Here is an 18,337-nt window from a genome sequence, read left to right as displayed (position 1 = left end):
AATATAAAAAGTTAAACAGCAGTGAGAAGTCATAAGGGATTTAATAAGGTTAATCAGCTTACACTTCTATATAAGAGATATATACATATATACATATATATATATAAGATACGTATAACTCCTCAGAACATTATTAAATATTAGAGTAATTAGAAGGAGTTTACTTAGAGGGGATGGGTGAAAGGAATGCTTTTAATATTTCTGCTTTTCAGTAGAAAATGTTTATGCCCTAATATATGGTTGATCTTCATAAAGTTACCATGAGCCACTGAGGAAAAAGGTGTATTCCTTTCTGTTTTAATTCAATTCTCTCCAGATATTTATCATTTCTAGCTTATCTAAAATTCTATTCATTTTCTTGACATTCTTCTCATTTATTTATTTATTGGTTAGATTTATCTAGTTCTGAGAGGGGAATATTAAAGTCCTCCACTATTATAGTACTAGTATCTATTTCTACCTGCAATTTATTCAGCTTTTCTTTAAAAGATTAGATGCTATCATATTTGGTGCACATAGGTTTCTTCATTGTTCATGGCACCTTTTATCAAAATTTGCTTACTTTGTTTAACTTTTTAAATTAATTCTATTTCACGTTTGACTTTGTCTGAGATCATGATTACTATCACTGCTTTTTTTTTTGAACCAGCTGAATCATAATAAACTCTACTCCAACCCCCATTTTAACTCTGTGTGTATCTCTTATTTTTAAATGTGTTTCTTTTAAATAACCTATTGTCAGATTCTGATTTTTAATCAATTCTGCTCTTCATTTCCATTTTATGGGTGAGTTTATCCCACTTACAAAGTTATAATGACTATTTGTGTATTTCTCTCCATCATATTTTTCCTCATTATTATCCTGCTCAGCATCAGTCTCTCTTTTTACCCTATCCCTTTTTGTATCGGTGAGCACTCGAACATACACAGGGGGGGTCTACTATCACAGGTTCTTAGATCCGCATTTATAAAAAGAAAGGAAACTTTGGAGGGGTTAATTTCCTTTAATCAAGCACATGTATCATTCACTTAGTTCAGGAAATCAACAGACAGTGCTTCCAAATTATCTGACATAAGCAATACATATATCACAAATCAACAGACAGGTAGGTCTTCAACTATCTGACCATAGCTGCCAGAGAGAGAAGCACCAACATTTGGATTTTCAAGGGTGGAGCGGCTCCTTAGGGGCTTCCCAGAGTCTTATCTGGCCCAAAAAGCTTCTTCCAAAAACTAAGCCCCAGAGAATTTATACCTTTCTTAAAGCCAGAGGGCATTCCAACCCTTGAGAACCAGTGCCTCATTAGCAAAAGTGACACCCTTCCTACAAATCTTCCTTAATCAAACTCCCCTTAATGGAGAGTCCCATTTAATCACTTTAACAATGCAAATACTTATACTGTTTCTAGTTAAAGAAACTCATGTTTCTCTACTTTGCTCCTAGTAAAGACTCTTGGTTGATAAAGGCAAGATTCAATCAGAGATACTATACTTTTGATTTTACTATAGCAAAAACAGCAAAAGATTCTAATTTGCTTGCCCTTACAATTCTCAAAAAACAAACATGTGGATAGAGACATGAAATAATGAAGAGCAAAATGAGCAGGACCAAAAAAACATTGATAAAATAACACCATTGTTGTATTAGGAACAACTTTGAGCAACTAAGTCATTTTGGCTATTATAAATACCCAAATTAAGTACAAAGGACTTATAAAGCAAGATATTATCTGCATCCAGAGAAAGAATTGATAAGCAGAAATATGTACAGAATGATTTTACATGTATGTGTATCTATACATACATATACATACATATATGTGTGTATATATATGTATATATATATTGTGTGTGTATACATATACATATTTCTGTCTAATGGCAGCCTTCTCCAGGGTAGAGGTAGGAAAGAAAAAATGGGAAAAAATAGTTACAAGATAACTATATTTGAAAGGAATAGGAAGCTGTATGCAATAAATTTGCAAGTTCATGTGCAACCATCTTTTTTCCTCTAATCTACCGTGTTATAGAAATGCTTGTTTTATTTTGTAAGTTTAGAATAAAATAAATAAAAAAATTATCCTCTCTTTATCTTGTTTATACATAGTTACTTACATTTTATCTTTACCCTTAAGATGTGAGTTCCTTGAGGGCAGGACTAATTTTCCCCCTTTCTTTTCATATTCAGAAATTAGCATGGAGACTAGCATAAAGTAGACAGTGAACAAATGTATGCTGCCTTATTTCACATTCTGGAGCCTTAAGGACAACATGTATGAAGTGAATGAGACTCTCCACAAACTATACAGCTGAAAAATAAGTTGGGTTATGATCCAGCCACAACTGAAAACTATATGGAGACACTAAGATAGGCAACAATTCTCAGTAAAAGCATTGGACTAAATGGTGTTTGGGTCTTCTTGCATTTTCACACACACATATACACACACACACACACACACACATATGTATGTATATCTATACACATACATATATACATACATACATATATATATATATAAATACACACGCACCATATTGTGATCTGAAATAAATTCTCATGAAATTTTAACAGTAGGTAGCACGAGCTGCTAAACAGGATGCTGGATTCAGAGTTACAGGAAAAAAGAAGCTCTGCCATTTACAAAATCAAGGTTAACCTTTTTTTTTGAGAAGGGTTCTTAAATTTTAGGGCTTCAATTTTCTCTTTTGTAAAATGATCTGTTAGGACTTAAAGAGCTTTAAGGTCCTTCCCCTTCTAAATTTAAAAATGTATGTCTTCAAGTAGCCAGTATTTAATACAAATAATACCAGAATTTTTTTAAAAAGCATTTTCACAAACTTTTCTTTGATGATTTTAGGTGCCATCCAGTTGAAGAGATGGTAAAACACACAAAATTTATAAACTATATAGTTTTTGATTCTCAACAGAGGAAACTAAAACATTTTAAATGTTTGCATGAAAACCAGAGAGAAAAATTATAAAATTTTATTTTCTCTATTTGTACTAATTCCTTTTTAATTTTTATCTAGAAATTTGCAATTAGTTTATTTATATATGTATACTGAAATCAAAAGATGGAAGAAGACTAAAGATGATGAAATGCTAGAAAATTAAAAGAAAAATCAGTAATACTTACAGGCTGTAAAAGTCTATCAGTTAATTTGAAAAGGGAAATGGAAGAAGTAATAGAAATTCACCATCATGCCCTGTAGAGAACATTCCTAGGCTTGTGCCAGTAATTGAGAGCTCAAAACAACAGTTATGTATCACATACCTTTACCAAGGAGAGAGTGCATTCTGGAATATCAGCTACTTTCTGTGCCTTTTTTTTAGGATCTGCAAGAATGAAAACTCCTTTCTTGGCTGCATTCCTTTCTAGGCAGGGTCCTAGGTTTTTAGCTTAGTCTCTAGTTACTTAGATTTTCCAAACAGATCAGGGCTCCAGTCCCATGCTAATTCAGAATGGGAGAGTGGAGTATAGTTCTCTCTGATTAGACTAATTGTATGTAAAAAAAAACTGGTGGTGATGCAGGTTTATCAGTAATACAATAGTAGTAGCAATGATGATGATGAGGATGATGATGATAAATAGTTTGTATAGCACTTTAAGTTTGCAAAGTGCTGTCATCTCAGATCATCTTCACAAAAACCCTGGGAGGAAGGTGCCAGTATTTTTGATACACACACACACACACACACACACACACGTGGTGTATATATGTATGTATATGTATATATACATACATGTATATATAGACAGATATCTCTATCTATATATACACACATACATATATATACATATACACACATATATACATATACATATGTATATAAATACACACATATAAGATAAAGAAAGCAGACTGAAACAGATATAGGGACTTCACCAGTGTCACACAACTAGCAAGTACCTGAGGTAGATTTTGAACTTAGGGCTTCCAGACTCCAAGTCTGTATCTCTTTCCACTGTATCACCTAGCTGAGTATTTTCCCCATAGTCTCTCTAGGAGAAGAGAATTTAGGAGAAAAGGGGCACTTAACATATTCTGTCAGCAGTCATGAAAACTTACCTCCTTCCATAGGGATCAATTCTCTCTGCAGACTACGTAGTCCACTTCAGAATGTGGGAGGCCTTAGCTTTATCTTTTTGTTATTATGGAAAACTAATTCAAAAGAAAGTATAGTCCCACATGCAAGCCAGAAGACTAAATGATGTCCCAAGATTAATTTATCAAAATTAAATAAAAAGAAAAGTGTACTGGAAAAAGAAGAGTAACAGATAAATTAAAATAATATCTACAATGGAGGAGGAATAGGTGTAACTCCACTGAAGGAAGGCATAAAGACACTCAGAAAGGGAAATTTTCTATGCATAGTTAAGTATTATAATTTAGTGGCTAATCATTTTTGCCAAAACTATTTCTCCAAATAAAATAAATTCATGCACCTAAGACAATTTTATGTTTAAGAACTAATAATCACAATGACTTAACTTTTTTACAATCTGATTAAAGCCAAAGGTTTTCTTAAATGGAATTTTTCTCAAATAATTATGTTCAAGTTGTCCAATCAGAATTTTCAGTTGTTCTATAAAAGATTTCTTATCCTGATTAAATGGAAGGCAATGGGGGATGGGGAGCCAAATGGTGGAGAAAAGCCAGGAAATTGCTTGAACTCTCTGAAAAAAAGTTAAATCAAGACTCTAAACAGATTCTGGAGTGACAGAAGCTACAAAAGGATGGAGTGAAACAATTTTTCCAGCTTATGATAACTTAGAAGGACTTCAGAAAAGGTCTGTCTCGCTTGGGGGAAAGGAAGCACAGTCCAGCACAAAAGGTATCCTGGCAACCCAGTGGGATTCTCTTAGCCACAGCACAGATCAGCAAGCCAGGCCCCTTAGTTCTGACTCAGCAGACTAGTGGCACAGCAGACCATCTGTGAGGCAGCCCTAGTGCAGAAGGCAAACTGCCAACCCCAGGACCCCCAGCATAACAGGCATGATGACCTAGACAGGGCCACTTCAGTGCACTGGGTAAGCCACCAGTGGGGCCCGGGAGAAGAAGGACTACATAAATGATATAAATGGTCCCTGAAAACAATGCTTACACAACGGCCTACTCTATCTTAAAGGGAATTCATTCCTAGGAACATGCCACTGTAACTATGTTACCCTCAATTTTTATTCAATTTCAGTATTTCATTCTGATTTATTCTTCACATGAATATTCAGGACCATTAGGGCAAATTTTATGATGGACAGAAGATGCTTAAAACCACATTGTACAGCACTGAACAGCAAGCATTTTTCATCAAATTCACATTATCCTAAGTCATCAAAAATGTTCTAATAGTCATGAGCACGACTAAAATTAAAGATGCATTTTCATATCTTATTAGTATTCCTATTCTGTATTAAAACCAAAGAAAGATATTGTATCCAGTCCTGCTTTTGAACCTACCCTTGGAAAAGTCGTGAATCTGTCCAATTCTTCCACAAAGCAGAACATTTGTAAACTAATTGCTGACATGACAATTAAGAGGCTGGCAGTGAACACCACCAAGCTCCCAAGTTTCTTCCCAGGACCAAATATTTTGTATACAAAGTCTTCTAAAGCAGGAGAAATCTTAATAAGTCGAACTACTCGAAGAACCTGCAAAAGAACAGAAGGAAAACATGTTAATTACCCTATTGATAAGCAAGTTAATTTCAAAACGCACAGAAGAATTTCACTCTTTCTAGCTCTTTTACAAAACAGCATTTCTCCATTAAAGAACCTATAGGATAGAAATAATGCTGAAAGGTCAGTTAGCACATGTATTATTAAAATAAGTTCAGTTATTATGTATATTATTAAAATGAGTTCAGTTAGCCTATGTATTATTAAAATAAGTTCCATGTTTTTCAGTAGACAAAATTGGAAAGGATTTAGTTTACTGACGTTGGCTTTTTCTTTTTTTTTTTAACAAAATAAACCTTTTTACCTATATATATTTGCACTAAAAGAAATTGACCAAAAGCATTAAAAGGCAACTAGATAAAAAACTACCAATTACTTTACCAAGGAAACTTTACATTGTCAGTATTTTAAGAAAAAAATCAGTTCAGAAGAGATTGATCAATGTTGTGCCAAGCACTGTTGATGAACACACAACTGATATGATTCATAGAAACAATGCAACATGATTTATTAAACTAAGTAAAAAAAGCTAAAGAAAGTTACAAAATGTCTGATCAATTTAAAATGATTAAGTAGGCAAAATTCATGAATTTATTGAAATTGATTGGTTTTGATCTATACACTTCCTCTCTCCTTAAATTTTTAAAAAACATATTTAAATCTTAAACAGTCATTCTATTCCCCTGCAAAAATCTTAAGCACCCTCTCACTTCCAGCAGTGAACAAATTGCACAAAAGTCATTTTCCCAAACAAACAATAACTTTTTATGTTAAGAAATGCTGAGCTTTAAATGTGTCTGTAGATTAATAATCTGAACACATTCATGTTTTATTGAATCTATGTATTATCTGACATAAACGTATCACTAACAAATTTTAAAAAAGCTGTGTCCAGGCTAATTCACACCAGCAGTCTAAATATGGTCTGTAGCTCAAACTTTGAAATTAATACTTTCTTGTCTATTTATATTAAGATCATAATTACAAGATGATCCAAATAATTTTGGTTTTCATCCCAGACACCAATAAAAAGCATTCTATTAACATCTGTTAAATTTTCACAAACCAATATTTCATTGGTTTAAAAAATGCTCTTACTTTGTATTTACATAAAAAATTAAATTAATTGCCAATTTTGAGGGACATGCTCAGTTGTATTAAACATGAAATGCGATCCTAAAGTCTTAGAAATACATGCCCTCTATTTAGCATTCCAAATAGTTTCTCATTCCTACCCTTTATTCTAGTTAACTCCATAATAAAATCAAATTAGGTGATAATTTCAAACTTACAAAATTTTAAAATTAATTCAAATTCTATTTTTCCTAACAAGTTACTTTACAAAGTTAAAAAATATCTTAAAAATTTAGGAATTATGACAAAGATTATGAGATAAATGAAATGTGCATTGGCAAATTCCAACTATGTTTCCCTACTCATCTTTTCATCTTGTTTATGTATCTCAAATCAAAACAAAAACATTTTATTATCAAACATGAGTCAGAAAATTCTTAGCTCAGGCTTTCCAAAGCACATATTTATGTGTATGACTAATATATATATGTATATATACATGCATATATATACATATATATGTATGTATATTTAAGTATATATATTTATACACACACACAAAAACACATATATATTTAAAAGCACTCTATGAGCAAAGCAGAATCACAGTAGCTGAAATGAAACATAAGATGTGCAAATTTAGAGACGTTTCCATTTCAAATATTTATATGGATTATTTGTGTCCAACCTGTGGTAGAGCCTTCCAAGCCTATATTAGCCTGATCAGTCATAATCAGACACATTCTATCTTGACCCTGACATAGTGATGTCATTTTGATTTTCTTCTAGCATGAAGCATAATAATTGGCTAACCTTCTAAGTTGTCTTGGACTGGAAGATTTTTCACCCACCATCTTTCTGTTGTTTTTTCTGTTCTAGTATTGATTTTGAGGCATTATTTTAACATTGTTCGGAGGAGAATTTGAGAGAGATCAGGCAAGTCCCTGCCTTTATTCTGCCATATTGGCTTCACCCCTAAAATCTTCTATATTTAAAGAAAACCTGCCCAAAACTTCACATAAGTGTCTGATTATTGCTATTTAAGTAATATGTTGACTTGATAGTTATCATAATAGTCCAAGAAATGTGTTTCTTGTTGTTTACATCTACCTTCAGTCCTAACTCTAGTAGAAAATTCAGAATGATCTAACTTAATTAAATTTAACATTTCTTTGATCAATGCTGTGCAAATTACTGCTAGGCACAATATGGAATAAAAAATTCATGTAACATCATTCTTGCCCTGAAAGAGCTTGCAATATATTTAGGGGGGTAAAATTCATATGAAACAATTTTAGAACAGTACAAGGCAATATGTAATTAAGTGGCAACAATTTCATTCAAAATATATACAAGTATGATTTTTCAAAGAAAAATATTACTGATATCATCAGCTTGATAGACACAACTGATATGATTCATAGAAACAATGCAACATAGTTTAATAAACTAAAAAAAAAGAAGCTAAAGAAAGTTAAAAAGTACCTAATCAATTTCAGATGATCAAGTATACAAAATTTGCCCTAGAAAATGGGATATGAAGACCAAACATTATTTTCAAGGTGGTTATGTTATAGTTAAAATAGGTTAGAAGGAAGGTCCCTTTGGATAATACAAAAGATTGCTAAAGTGTAGGTAGTCATTTAACCTCACAGGGCGTACAAATATAGGCACACAGAGAGATGAAAAAAAGTACAAAGTGTTTACCTCAGGGGGGCTGCAGAATATTTATTCATGATGCTTATTTTGGGAAAAAACAATGCAGCAGTGAATACAAAGCTGGCCTTTTAACCAGAAAGACAGGTTCAAGTCCTGCCATAATAGCAAGGTGAATCTGAGGAAGTCACTTAAGTGGTCAGTGCTTTAGGCAACCCTCTAAGATAGGAGTTCTTAACTTGGTGTTCATGAACTTATTTTAAAAGTTATTTCAATAGTTGTATTTAAAAATAATTGACTGCCTTTGTAATCCTATTTATTTTATATAGTTTTTAAATACCTGCTTGATTGCCTGTTTTCTGCCACCATTTGATTATGAGCTCTTTGAGGGCAGGATCTTTTTGTACACCTGGCACTTAGTACAGTGCCTGGCACACAATAGAAGCTTAATAATTTTTTATAGACTAACTGGCAGGTGAGAATATTATTCTAAGAAAGAGTCTATAGGCTTCACCAGACTGCCAAAGAAGTCCATGACACCATGACCCAGGAACCTCATTACTGGGAAAATCTCATCACCCTGAAAGATGCCATCAGACTTGGTACTCCACTTTCCCATTACTCGATTTCTCTCTGATTTAACAGTGGAAATAGGAACTTCAAAGCTTCTGTAGAAAGAGGGAGTTCAGCTCAGAAAATCTCCTCATTTCATACACTTTTCAGCTTCCTTTTGTGTACAGTCTACCCCTATCAGATTGTAAGCTCCTTGAAGGCAGACAATATCTTTCTTTTTTGTATTCATAATTCCCAGTGCTTAGTACAGTGCCTGGACAATAGGAGGCACTTAATAGAAGTGTATTTACTAAGTGACTGATAAAAAATCTTTAGAAAGTCCACTCTAAGAGTATAGTTTCAGAGAAGGTGATGAACTACAATGATAGAGGAAGTTCTTCAAACTAATGAAATTAAAGATCTTATCCCTGTCCTTAATTTGATATATATTAAAATGTCACAGCTGCTTTTAAAAACATGTAAATCTAGATAATTCCTAATTATTTTACTAGGAAAGCCAAGTGATCTTTTGCAGAGTAATAAATATGCCAAACCACCTAACGATAACCTACATTAAGATTTTTAAATTTATAATTCTAAAGGTCAACAAAATATTAAAATGCCAAAATGTCATTGAATATGTATCCTAAAATCTCAAGCACCAAACATATTAAGACACTGGATATAAGGGTGTTGATGAGTTAATATTTCTGTGAAAATGAAATAGTGAATGGAATTAATTTCAAAATATGTATATATATGTATATATATGTCTTTGCCATCAAAGATCTAAGTAACAAATTCAATGGTATTCTGGCCTGGAAAATGTACTCCTTTCTCAAACACTCTTCATATCAATATTGCTAAACGTGTAATATCCAACCTACCACTATTATGTGTCCCCCCATTCTTTTTCTTTTAATTGTGAGAGTTATAAAACAACACATATCCTAATATTTCTGTGAAAAACAAAACAAAATGATAAAAGAATCACGTAGTTCATTAGATACCAAGAGAGTGGGGTAGATAAGAATGTAGTGAATATTAGCTTCTAGAAGTATGCTAAAAGAAATGATATAAGCAGGATGATTTCAGAAAAGCCTGAAAAGACTTCCATGAACTGATACCTAGTGAAGTGAACAGAACCAGGAGAACATTATACACAGCAACAGCAAGATTTTTTCCTGAAAAATTGTGAATTTTCAGCAATACAGTGATCCAAGATAATTCAAAAGAATTAATGATGAAACATACTATCTGCCCACAGAGAAAGAACTGATATTAATTGAATACAGACTGAAGCATGCTATTTTTCACTTTCTTTCATTTTTAAAATTTTGTTTGTCTTCTTGTATGAAATGATGAATATGGAAATGTTTTACATAATTATACATGTAAAACATATCAGATTGCTTATCATCTCAGGAAGCGGGAGGAGAAGTGAGAAGTATAGAATTTAGAACTCAAACATTTAAATAAAAATGTTAAAAATTGGAAAAAATGAAGGTATGCTAAAGTTTTGAGTTAGAAATATCATGAGACATTATTTTTGACTAAGATATTAAATTTCAAAGCCTATATTTAACTAATTAAATATAATATTAGAATAATGCAGAAGCAGCATGGCACAACAGAGGAGAGAGTTGACTTCAGAGCCAAGAAGACTAGGTGTTAAATTCTGCCTATGCCACATTCTGACTGTGACACTAAATAAGTCATTTAATCTTTAAGTGTTCCTTAGAATCATTCTATGTATATAAGCACATATGTAAGTATTGATGCATGCATGTATGTGCATGTGTATGTATGTATGCATATATACATTTATATATACAATCTACATTGTATTGAGACTATACTCTTCTTATATAGTAAATGCTCAATAATTACTTTCAAAATGAATGAATACTGACCCATGACATATTCATAAGTCATTGGGTAAAATTACTAACAAATATAGAATTGAAATTAATCACAGAGTTTCTAATATATAAAAAGGATTTGCCAATATTCTGAGATTATTCCAATTAATTATTAATTTATTAATTTATGTACTGTACATCAAAGATGTGGGGTTTTCCCAGTGTGAAAAATCCCTGCATGAGAACTCTGTGGATAAAGTACCATAATCTATTTGTAATTTTTAATCTTAAAAAATTGCTTGCTGAGGTTCAGAAAGGCTGTTTTTGGTAACATAATTAGTGAAGTTCAAAGAGGAACTTGAAGCTAGGTCTTCCTAACTCAAAGTCCACCACTCAATTTAATATAAAACATTTCCTGTGTCAACATGGAAATCAATATAATAATTTCTATGTCATTCTGCCTTTTATGCTCATATGTCTATCTCTATATTTATCATATATACCCATGTATATATTTCATAAGTTTATACACATGTGGATCACTTTTGAAAAGATGTTCCAGCAATATGATGAAATTAAAAGTTTGTAGTTTATTTGCACCACATATGTATATGAGCCCCTTTAAGAAAAAAATAAATTTATGCTATAAGTGAATAATCATTTTTTATGTTAGTTGTCTTAAATTTTTCAACCACTGCCACTACAATTAAATTCATATACAAACTTACTCTAGTTTATATTTTAGGTGACTCTAGGACTATGCAAAATAAATGAAAGCATATTTACATGCACAGAGTTTGAATGAATTTGTTAACTAATCCTTTAGTTTATATTTGTAAACTCCTATAAAAGTAGAATCGGCCAAATGGAAGAGGAGGTACAATAGCTTACTGAAGAAAATAATTTCTTAAAAATTAATGAAATAAAAGAAGTCAATGTGAAATATCTCATTGGCAAAATAACTGAACTGGAAAATAGATCCAGGAGAGATAATTTAACAATTATTGACCTGTCTAAAAGCCTTGATTTCAAGAAAAGGAGTCTGGATATCAACTTTGAAGAAATTATTAAGGAAAACTGCCTTGATATTCTAGAACTAGAGGGTGAAATAGATATTGAAAGAATTCAGCAGTCACCTCCTGAATGAGAAGAAATGTGCCATGGATATTATAACAATATTCCAGAACTCCCAGGTTAAGGAGAAAATATTGCAAGCCGCCAGAAAGAAACCATCCAAGTATCATAGAATCACAGTCAGGATAGCACAAGATTTGGCCGCTTCTGCATTAAAGGATGAAAGGACTTGAAATATGATATTCTAGAGGGCAAAGGAGTTAGGATTACAATCAAGAATCACCTACCAGTCAAAGTGAGTGTAATCATTAAGTGGGGGAAATAGACATTGAATGAAATAGAGGATGAAAAGACCAGAGGTAAAAAGAATGTCTATGTTTACTTTCACAACATGACAAATGTGGAAATGTTTTGCATGACAGAACATGTATAGCCTATAATGAATTGCTTGCCTTCTCAATGAGGAGGGTTAGGAAGGGGGAGAACTTGGAATTCAAAGGTTCAAAAACAAATGCTAAAAATTGTTTTCCCATGTAACTGAGGAAAAGATAATAAATATTTTCCCCAAAATTTATTAATTTATTTGTTTTCAGTTTTCAACAATTACTTCCATAAATTCTAAATTTTCTCCTTCTCCCTCCCCAAGATGGTATGCAATCTTATATGGGTTCTACAAAGACATTCCTATTAAACACATGTTCACATTAGTCATGTTGCATAGAAGAATTAAAATGCATGGAATACATCATAAGCAAAACAAAATATAACAAAAGAAAATAGTCTACTTCATTTTGCATTCCAACTCCATAATGAATGTGGATGGCATTTGTATCATGAGTGCTTTGGGAATGTTTTAGGACCTTTCATTTCTGTGAAGGGGTAAGTCTATCAAAAACAGTCCTCTCATTCTGTGGCTGTTACTGTGTATAAATAATGTTTTTAAAAAAGAATTTCATTCTCAAGAGCTTTCCATGTCTCCTAAGACAAATTTTCCTGTAGAATTTTTAGTTATGGCATGTTATCTATCCTTGTCATAAATTCTGTCAACTCACTCTCCCCAAATCTAGGGTGCATGTCACATTGTCTTCTTTCTTTCCTTCTTATTCCTTTCTTCTTCTTCCTTCCTTCCTTCCTTCCTTCCTTCCTTCCTTCCTTCCTTCCTTCCTTCCTTCCTTCCTTCCTTCCTTCCTTCCTTCCTTCCTTCCCTCCCTCCCTCCCTCCCTCCCTATCTTTCTCTCTCTCTCTCTCTCTCTCTCTCTCTCTCTCTCTCTCTCTCTCTCTCTCTCTCTCTCTCTCTCTCTCTCTCTCTCTCTCATTTGGATATTTCCTTTCTCCTCAGTTTCCATAAGGTAATTCCTCCCTGTGCATAAGAATAATATCTAGAAATATAATTCCACTGACCGCTTCCTTCAATTTTTGAAAGATGCATTTAACATCAAAGGAGAGTAAGAACGTATTTTTCTGTACTGCCTTTGGTAGAATGAAACATTCAACAAGTCAAAAAGCTTTTATTAAGCACCAACTATATGACATGTAGTGTGCTAAGCACTGGGGAACTGCAGCCCAAGTCTCTGTCACAGAGTCATGATCTATTTCCCCCAAATTGCATATATTTACTCCCTATCTGTAATATCAATGATATTTTTCTAATTTTGTCTTTACTGATGTTCTCCTAAATTATCTCCAACATAATTTCACCATCTGGAGTTACTTATGCGAACATATCTTCTTACATATATATAGTATAAATATCTAGCTAGCTAGGTAGTTAAATCTTTATATTCATATATTATAAATTAGAGAAGACTGCTTTTGTTTATCTATTATATTGTGAATTTTTGTATTCATTTGAGGCCCTAGAGAACTACAAGTTATAGAAGTAAATGAAAAAGTGTTATTTCAGAAATTTCATAGAAATAGAACATTTATTCTATTTAATAATGAATAATATTCTAGATGTAACTTCTTATAATTGAAAATCAATAAAAATTTCATAATTAATAGGAATCTTGAATAATTAACAAGATTAATATTAAGAACTGTACTTAATTTTTCCCATCCTCCCTCCTATAAAGATTCTAAAACCAGATTTTTACTAAAATCTTCAGTTAAATGCTATATTAGAGTAGATAATCATAAGCTAGGTGATGAGTAGAAAATAGAATATCATTTAGTATTTTAATCTCAAATTATGAAGCAACTCTACCCTGAAAACAACTGAACCTAAGTAAGGCAAAACTGTGAGTATCACATCTATAACGTTAGTTTGACATCATACTTCAGTCTTCGTTACTAATAGGGAAGAACATTGACTGAATGGCTTCCCAATAGCCAAATCTCATGGATTTTTTTTCTCAAACTCATTTGTATCCTTCCTGAAGCACTTGACAGAGATTTTTAGTCTTCTCCAACTATATACTCCCTCTTTAGATTTTTTATAACAATAAATTCTCTTGTTTCTCTTCCAGTATGTATGACCATTCTTTCTCAGGCTATTAAGGTACATATTCATCCATGTCATATCCGTTAAGTGAGAGTCTTCCTCAAGACACTTGCCTCAGGTTTCACCTCTTTTGTCTCTGTCATTTGGTGGACATATCCACTCCACAGATTAGATGATCCTCTCTAGGCAGATAATTCCCAGATGCCTATATCCATTCTTAGTCTGTTCTGGGTTAACTCCATAATCTAGCTTTTGGACATATAAAATTCACTATCCTATAGGTATCTTAAACTCAACAATACTAAAACAAAATGTTATCTTTTCCCTAACATTCTCCCTTATTAGTGTTGAATTTCCCTTACCGTTAAAGGTACTACTATCCTCCTTATCACTTTGGTTCATAACCCGAGTTTCATCTTCAATTCCTTAGTTCTATTTATCCTACCTATGCAATCTGTCATCAAATTATTTCATGCTTACCTTCACAATCTCCCTCTTCTAAGTTTCCTTCTCTATACTCAAACATCTACTATACTAGTTCAGGCTTTCTGTCTTTAGTCTTTTCCTACCATAATCAATGGGGCAGGTAGGTGGTGCAGTGGATAGAGCACCAGTGCAGGAGTCAGGAGGACCTGAGTTCAAATCTCACCTCAGACACTTGATACTCACTAGCTGTGTGACCTTGGGCAAGTCACTTGACCCCTTAATTGCCTCATCCTGGGTTATCTCCAGCCATCCTGATGACTATCTGGTCACTGGATTCAGATGGCTCAGGAGGAGAAGTGAGGCTGGTGATGTGCACAGCCCTCCCTCACTCAAAACAAAGTCAAGTGCAAGTCATGTCATCATTTCTCTAATGGCATGGTCTTCTTTGGCAACGAAGGACAAACACACACCATAATCAATAATACACTTAGCTCTCAGTCACACCAAAGTGATTTTCCTGAATCTAGGGCAATGCCACACCTAAATGGTGTGACAAAGTCACTCTCTTACTCAGGAAAGCCCAATAGTTCCATATTATCTTCAGAACCATATATAAACTCCTTTGACATGTAATTTTTTTAAAACAGTCTAGCCCTTTCCTACCACTCTTTATGTCTTCTTGTACTGTACTCCCCTCCATGTACCCTATGATCTCACTCTACTCAGCTACATACTACTCCTCAATCAGAATATGCCAATTTCTCATCTCTTCATGATTTTGCACTGAATGTTTTTGTTTCTAAAATCTTCTCCACCTCACCTCCAACTCTTAGTTTTCTTACCTTCCTTTAAGACTCAGTTCAAATTTCACTTCCTGCAGATGCCTTTCCTAATGGCCTCTTCTCCCATGGGACTGTCTTTCATATATGGTATATGCACGTATGATGTATGTGAATAGTTTTGTTCATTATTTGCATGTTACCTCCTCCATTGGAATTTGAGTTTCTGCAGAGCAGGGATTATTTTGCCTTTCTTTCTATTCTTCACACTTAGCACCATGCCTGGAATACAGTAAATACTTAATAAACCCTTACTGACTGCCTCCTTTTGGGAAATGTCTATAAATATATGGGTGTTAAATGTCTGGAAAATAGTGGCACTCTTAACTTACTAGTTACTATAATGAAGTGTTTATCAAATTCACCCATGGATAAGGAAATCACACAGAGTAAAGTGTTGAAATGAAATCTGAATAAGAACACCATGAAGAGAAAAATATTAGAAATTATTTTTGTTACCTGAAAGTATGTGAATTGTGAGTGATAGAGATCTGGATAAACATGAAGAGTAGTTCCAATTACCAGTAGCAGTTCAAATTTGTGGAGAGATGAGCTAATATAGCCAGTAAATCCCAAACACCAGATTTTCAGAAGAGCTTCCAAATCAAACAGGACTGTAAAGGCCACCTGGTAGAATAATTATGAAGGAAAAGTAATACTGACTTTGAATCCAGAATTATTATTTACAGCAACACAAGCATTCATAATGAACCTTAATCAGTACAAACTGAAACCAAGATAGTCTAACAAAGATCTTGAATTTTAGTTTTTAAAAAAGAAAAAACAAACAGTTTAGATACATATTGATTAGATAATAAACTTTAATAGATGGAATCAACCTAGAGTATCAATAAATATGTCTAAGATTTTAGCAAGTTATATTACACTTTATTGTCTACTTTAAATATTAAAATAATTTCACCGTTAGTTAAAGAACTATTGGGATTAGAGATTCTTGTATATGTATACTTGATTCTTCCTAAAACTCAAGTTTCCTTAGACATTCTCTCAAAGTTCTGAACAACTGGGAATAGATACATAATTTTAAAAATTATGCAAATCAGGAATATACTCTTTTGGACAAAAAGAGTAAGCAGAGTAATTGTGATATCTGGAATCATAGAATTGAAGCAACTGTAAAAGTCACCTATTCCAAACTCTTCCTTTGTGTACACAAAGGGTCAGAAATACATCGGGGGCAGAAAAACCATGTAAGTATATTTTAACTCTTGAATAATTGTTATTTAACCTTTAAAAAAAATCTTACTATTTGGTATGTATTTATATTGAAGAATTTATGCGCAAATTTTTTTTTATCAGCTCTGCGGAATGGATGATTCCATTTTTAAGGAAGGGGAAGGAGGAGAGAAGGGAACTGGAAGATGAAACTGCCCACAGATAACAAAGTATAAAATGCAAATATTTTAATTTAGTAGGCATAATATATTTTACGAAGAAGTTAGAGCCTTAAACCACAAATAAAAGGGAAGTGAGAGTCTAGTTCCAGTCTTCCTAGATCTCTTATGTATAGAATATTAAATACCAGATTTTCACAAAAATCTAAAAATCTCCAGGGATGTGGAACATGATTTGGAAGTTCTTGTCTCCCCATGCATTCATTAATTTATTCATTCAATAACCATTAATTGAGTGTTAATGCTTAAGGTACTATGTATGTGGAACATATTTTTAAAAAATCTCTTTATTAATCACCTTCATGACTTAGTATAAGGAGAAAAAATCATTAAAAAAATAACTATCATACTAGGGTTAAATGTAAACTGAAAGAAGTAAAGCTGATACAAAGAATTACTTATAGTAATTCAGAGAATGGAGAGATTACTTCTGATTCAAGGAAAATGAGGAAAGACTTCATGCAATAGAATGTGTTTGGTTTGGATCTTGAAGGAAGTCCAAGATATGCACATGTCAAGCAGAAAAATCCACTAAGCTTTTCAATGCAAAATTTTTAGAAATATCTCATTTGAAAAATTGCAGAGCAATTTGTAATTTTAACACTCCTAAAATTTAGCAAGGCTTTCCCTGCTGCAACCTCTCCCAATTGGAGATATCCTCTCCTAGATTTCATTATCATAACATGTCTAACTTTTAATTTTTTTAAAAAAATTAAACTTTTTTAATTTGTAGAAATATCTTATTTTTTAAAAATGCAGAAGAATGATTTATAATTTTAACATTCCTAAAATTTAGCAAGGCTTTTCCCGCTCTAGCTTCTCCAAATTATAGATATTCTCTCGTCTTCATTGGCATAACATGTTTTACTGTAGAGTTCCACTTTCATTTTACATTTGAAATTTCAAATAAAGCTAGGAAGTATAATATCTCAATATATTATCAAAAGTTTCATTATATGCCAATACACCTATTCACTTTATTAATTTTAGACATGCAATCAACAGTAATAAATGAAATTATATGAAAGAATTTTAATTCATAGTAAAAATGTGTAGGCATCACCATCTGCATTTTTATTTGTTCTATGGGAAAACTTTATACTTTTCAAAGACACCCACAATACTAATAATTAAAAATATGTAAAATGATTTACATAAAATGTGGTTGCCATTAAACACCTGTCTTTGTACCTATAAGATGGTTATTAGTCTTTCTTGACTTATGAAATTTCACAGGAGACATTAGAAAACACATCCACTGTCTGATTTTGTTGTGAAAAATATATTGCTCTAGATGCCTACATAATATTTAGA

The 18,337-nt window shown here is 32.6% G+C and overlaps 1 protein-coding gene across 1 annotated transcript in view; it reads right to left on the bottom strand.

The window, feature by feature from the left end:
- Positions 1–18,337, bottom strand: part of NALCN (sodium leak channel, non-selective) — a 526,457-nt gene that overhangs the window by 207,092 nt on the left and 301,028 nt on the right. Inside the window, exons 13-14 of the mRNA XM_072622030.1 lie at positions 16,068–16,235; positions 5,464–5,655 (exon numbers count right to left, since the gene is read on the bottom strand). Of these exons, the coding sequence (XP_072478131.1) occupies positions 5,464–5,655; positions 16,068–16,235 (360 nt within the window). The remainder of the gene's footprint in view (positions 1–5,463; positions 5,656–16,067; positions 16,236–18,337) is intronic.

This window comes from Notamacropus eugenii, chromosome 6 (assembly GCF_028372415.1).
Source record: "Notamacropus eugenii isolate mMacEug1 chromosome 6, mMacEug1.pri_v2, whole genome shotgun sequence".
Classification (NCBI taxonomy): domain Eukaryota; kingdom Metazoa; phylum Chordata; class Mammalia; order Diprotodontia; family Macropodidae; genus Notamacropus; species Notamacropus eugenii.
Note: the sequence above shows the minus strand (reverse complement) of the source record. Positions and strands in the feature narration are given on the sequence as shown.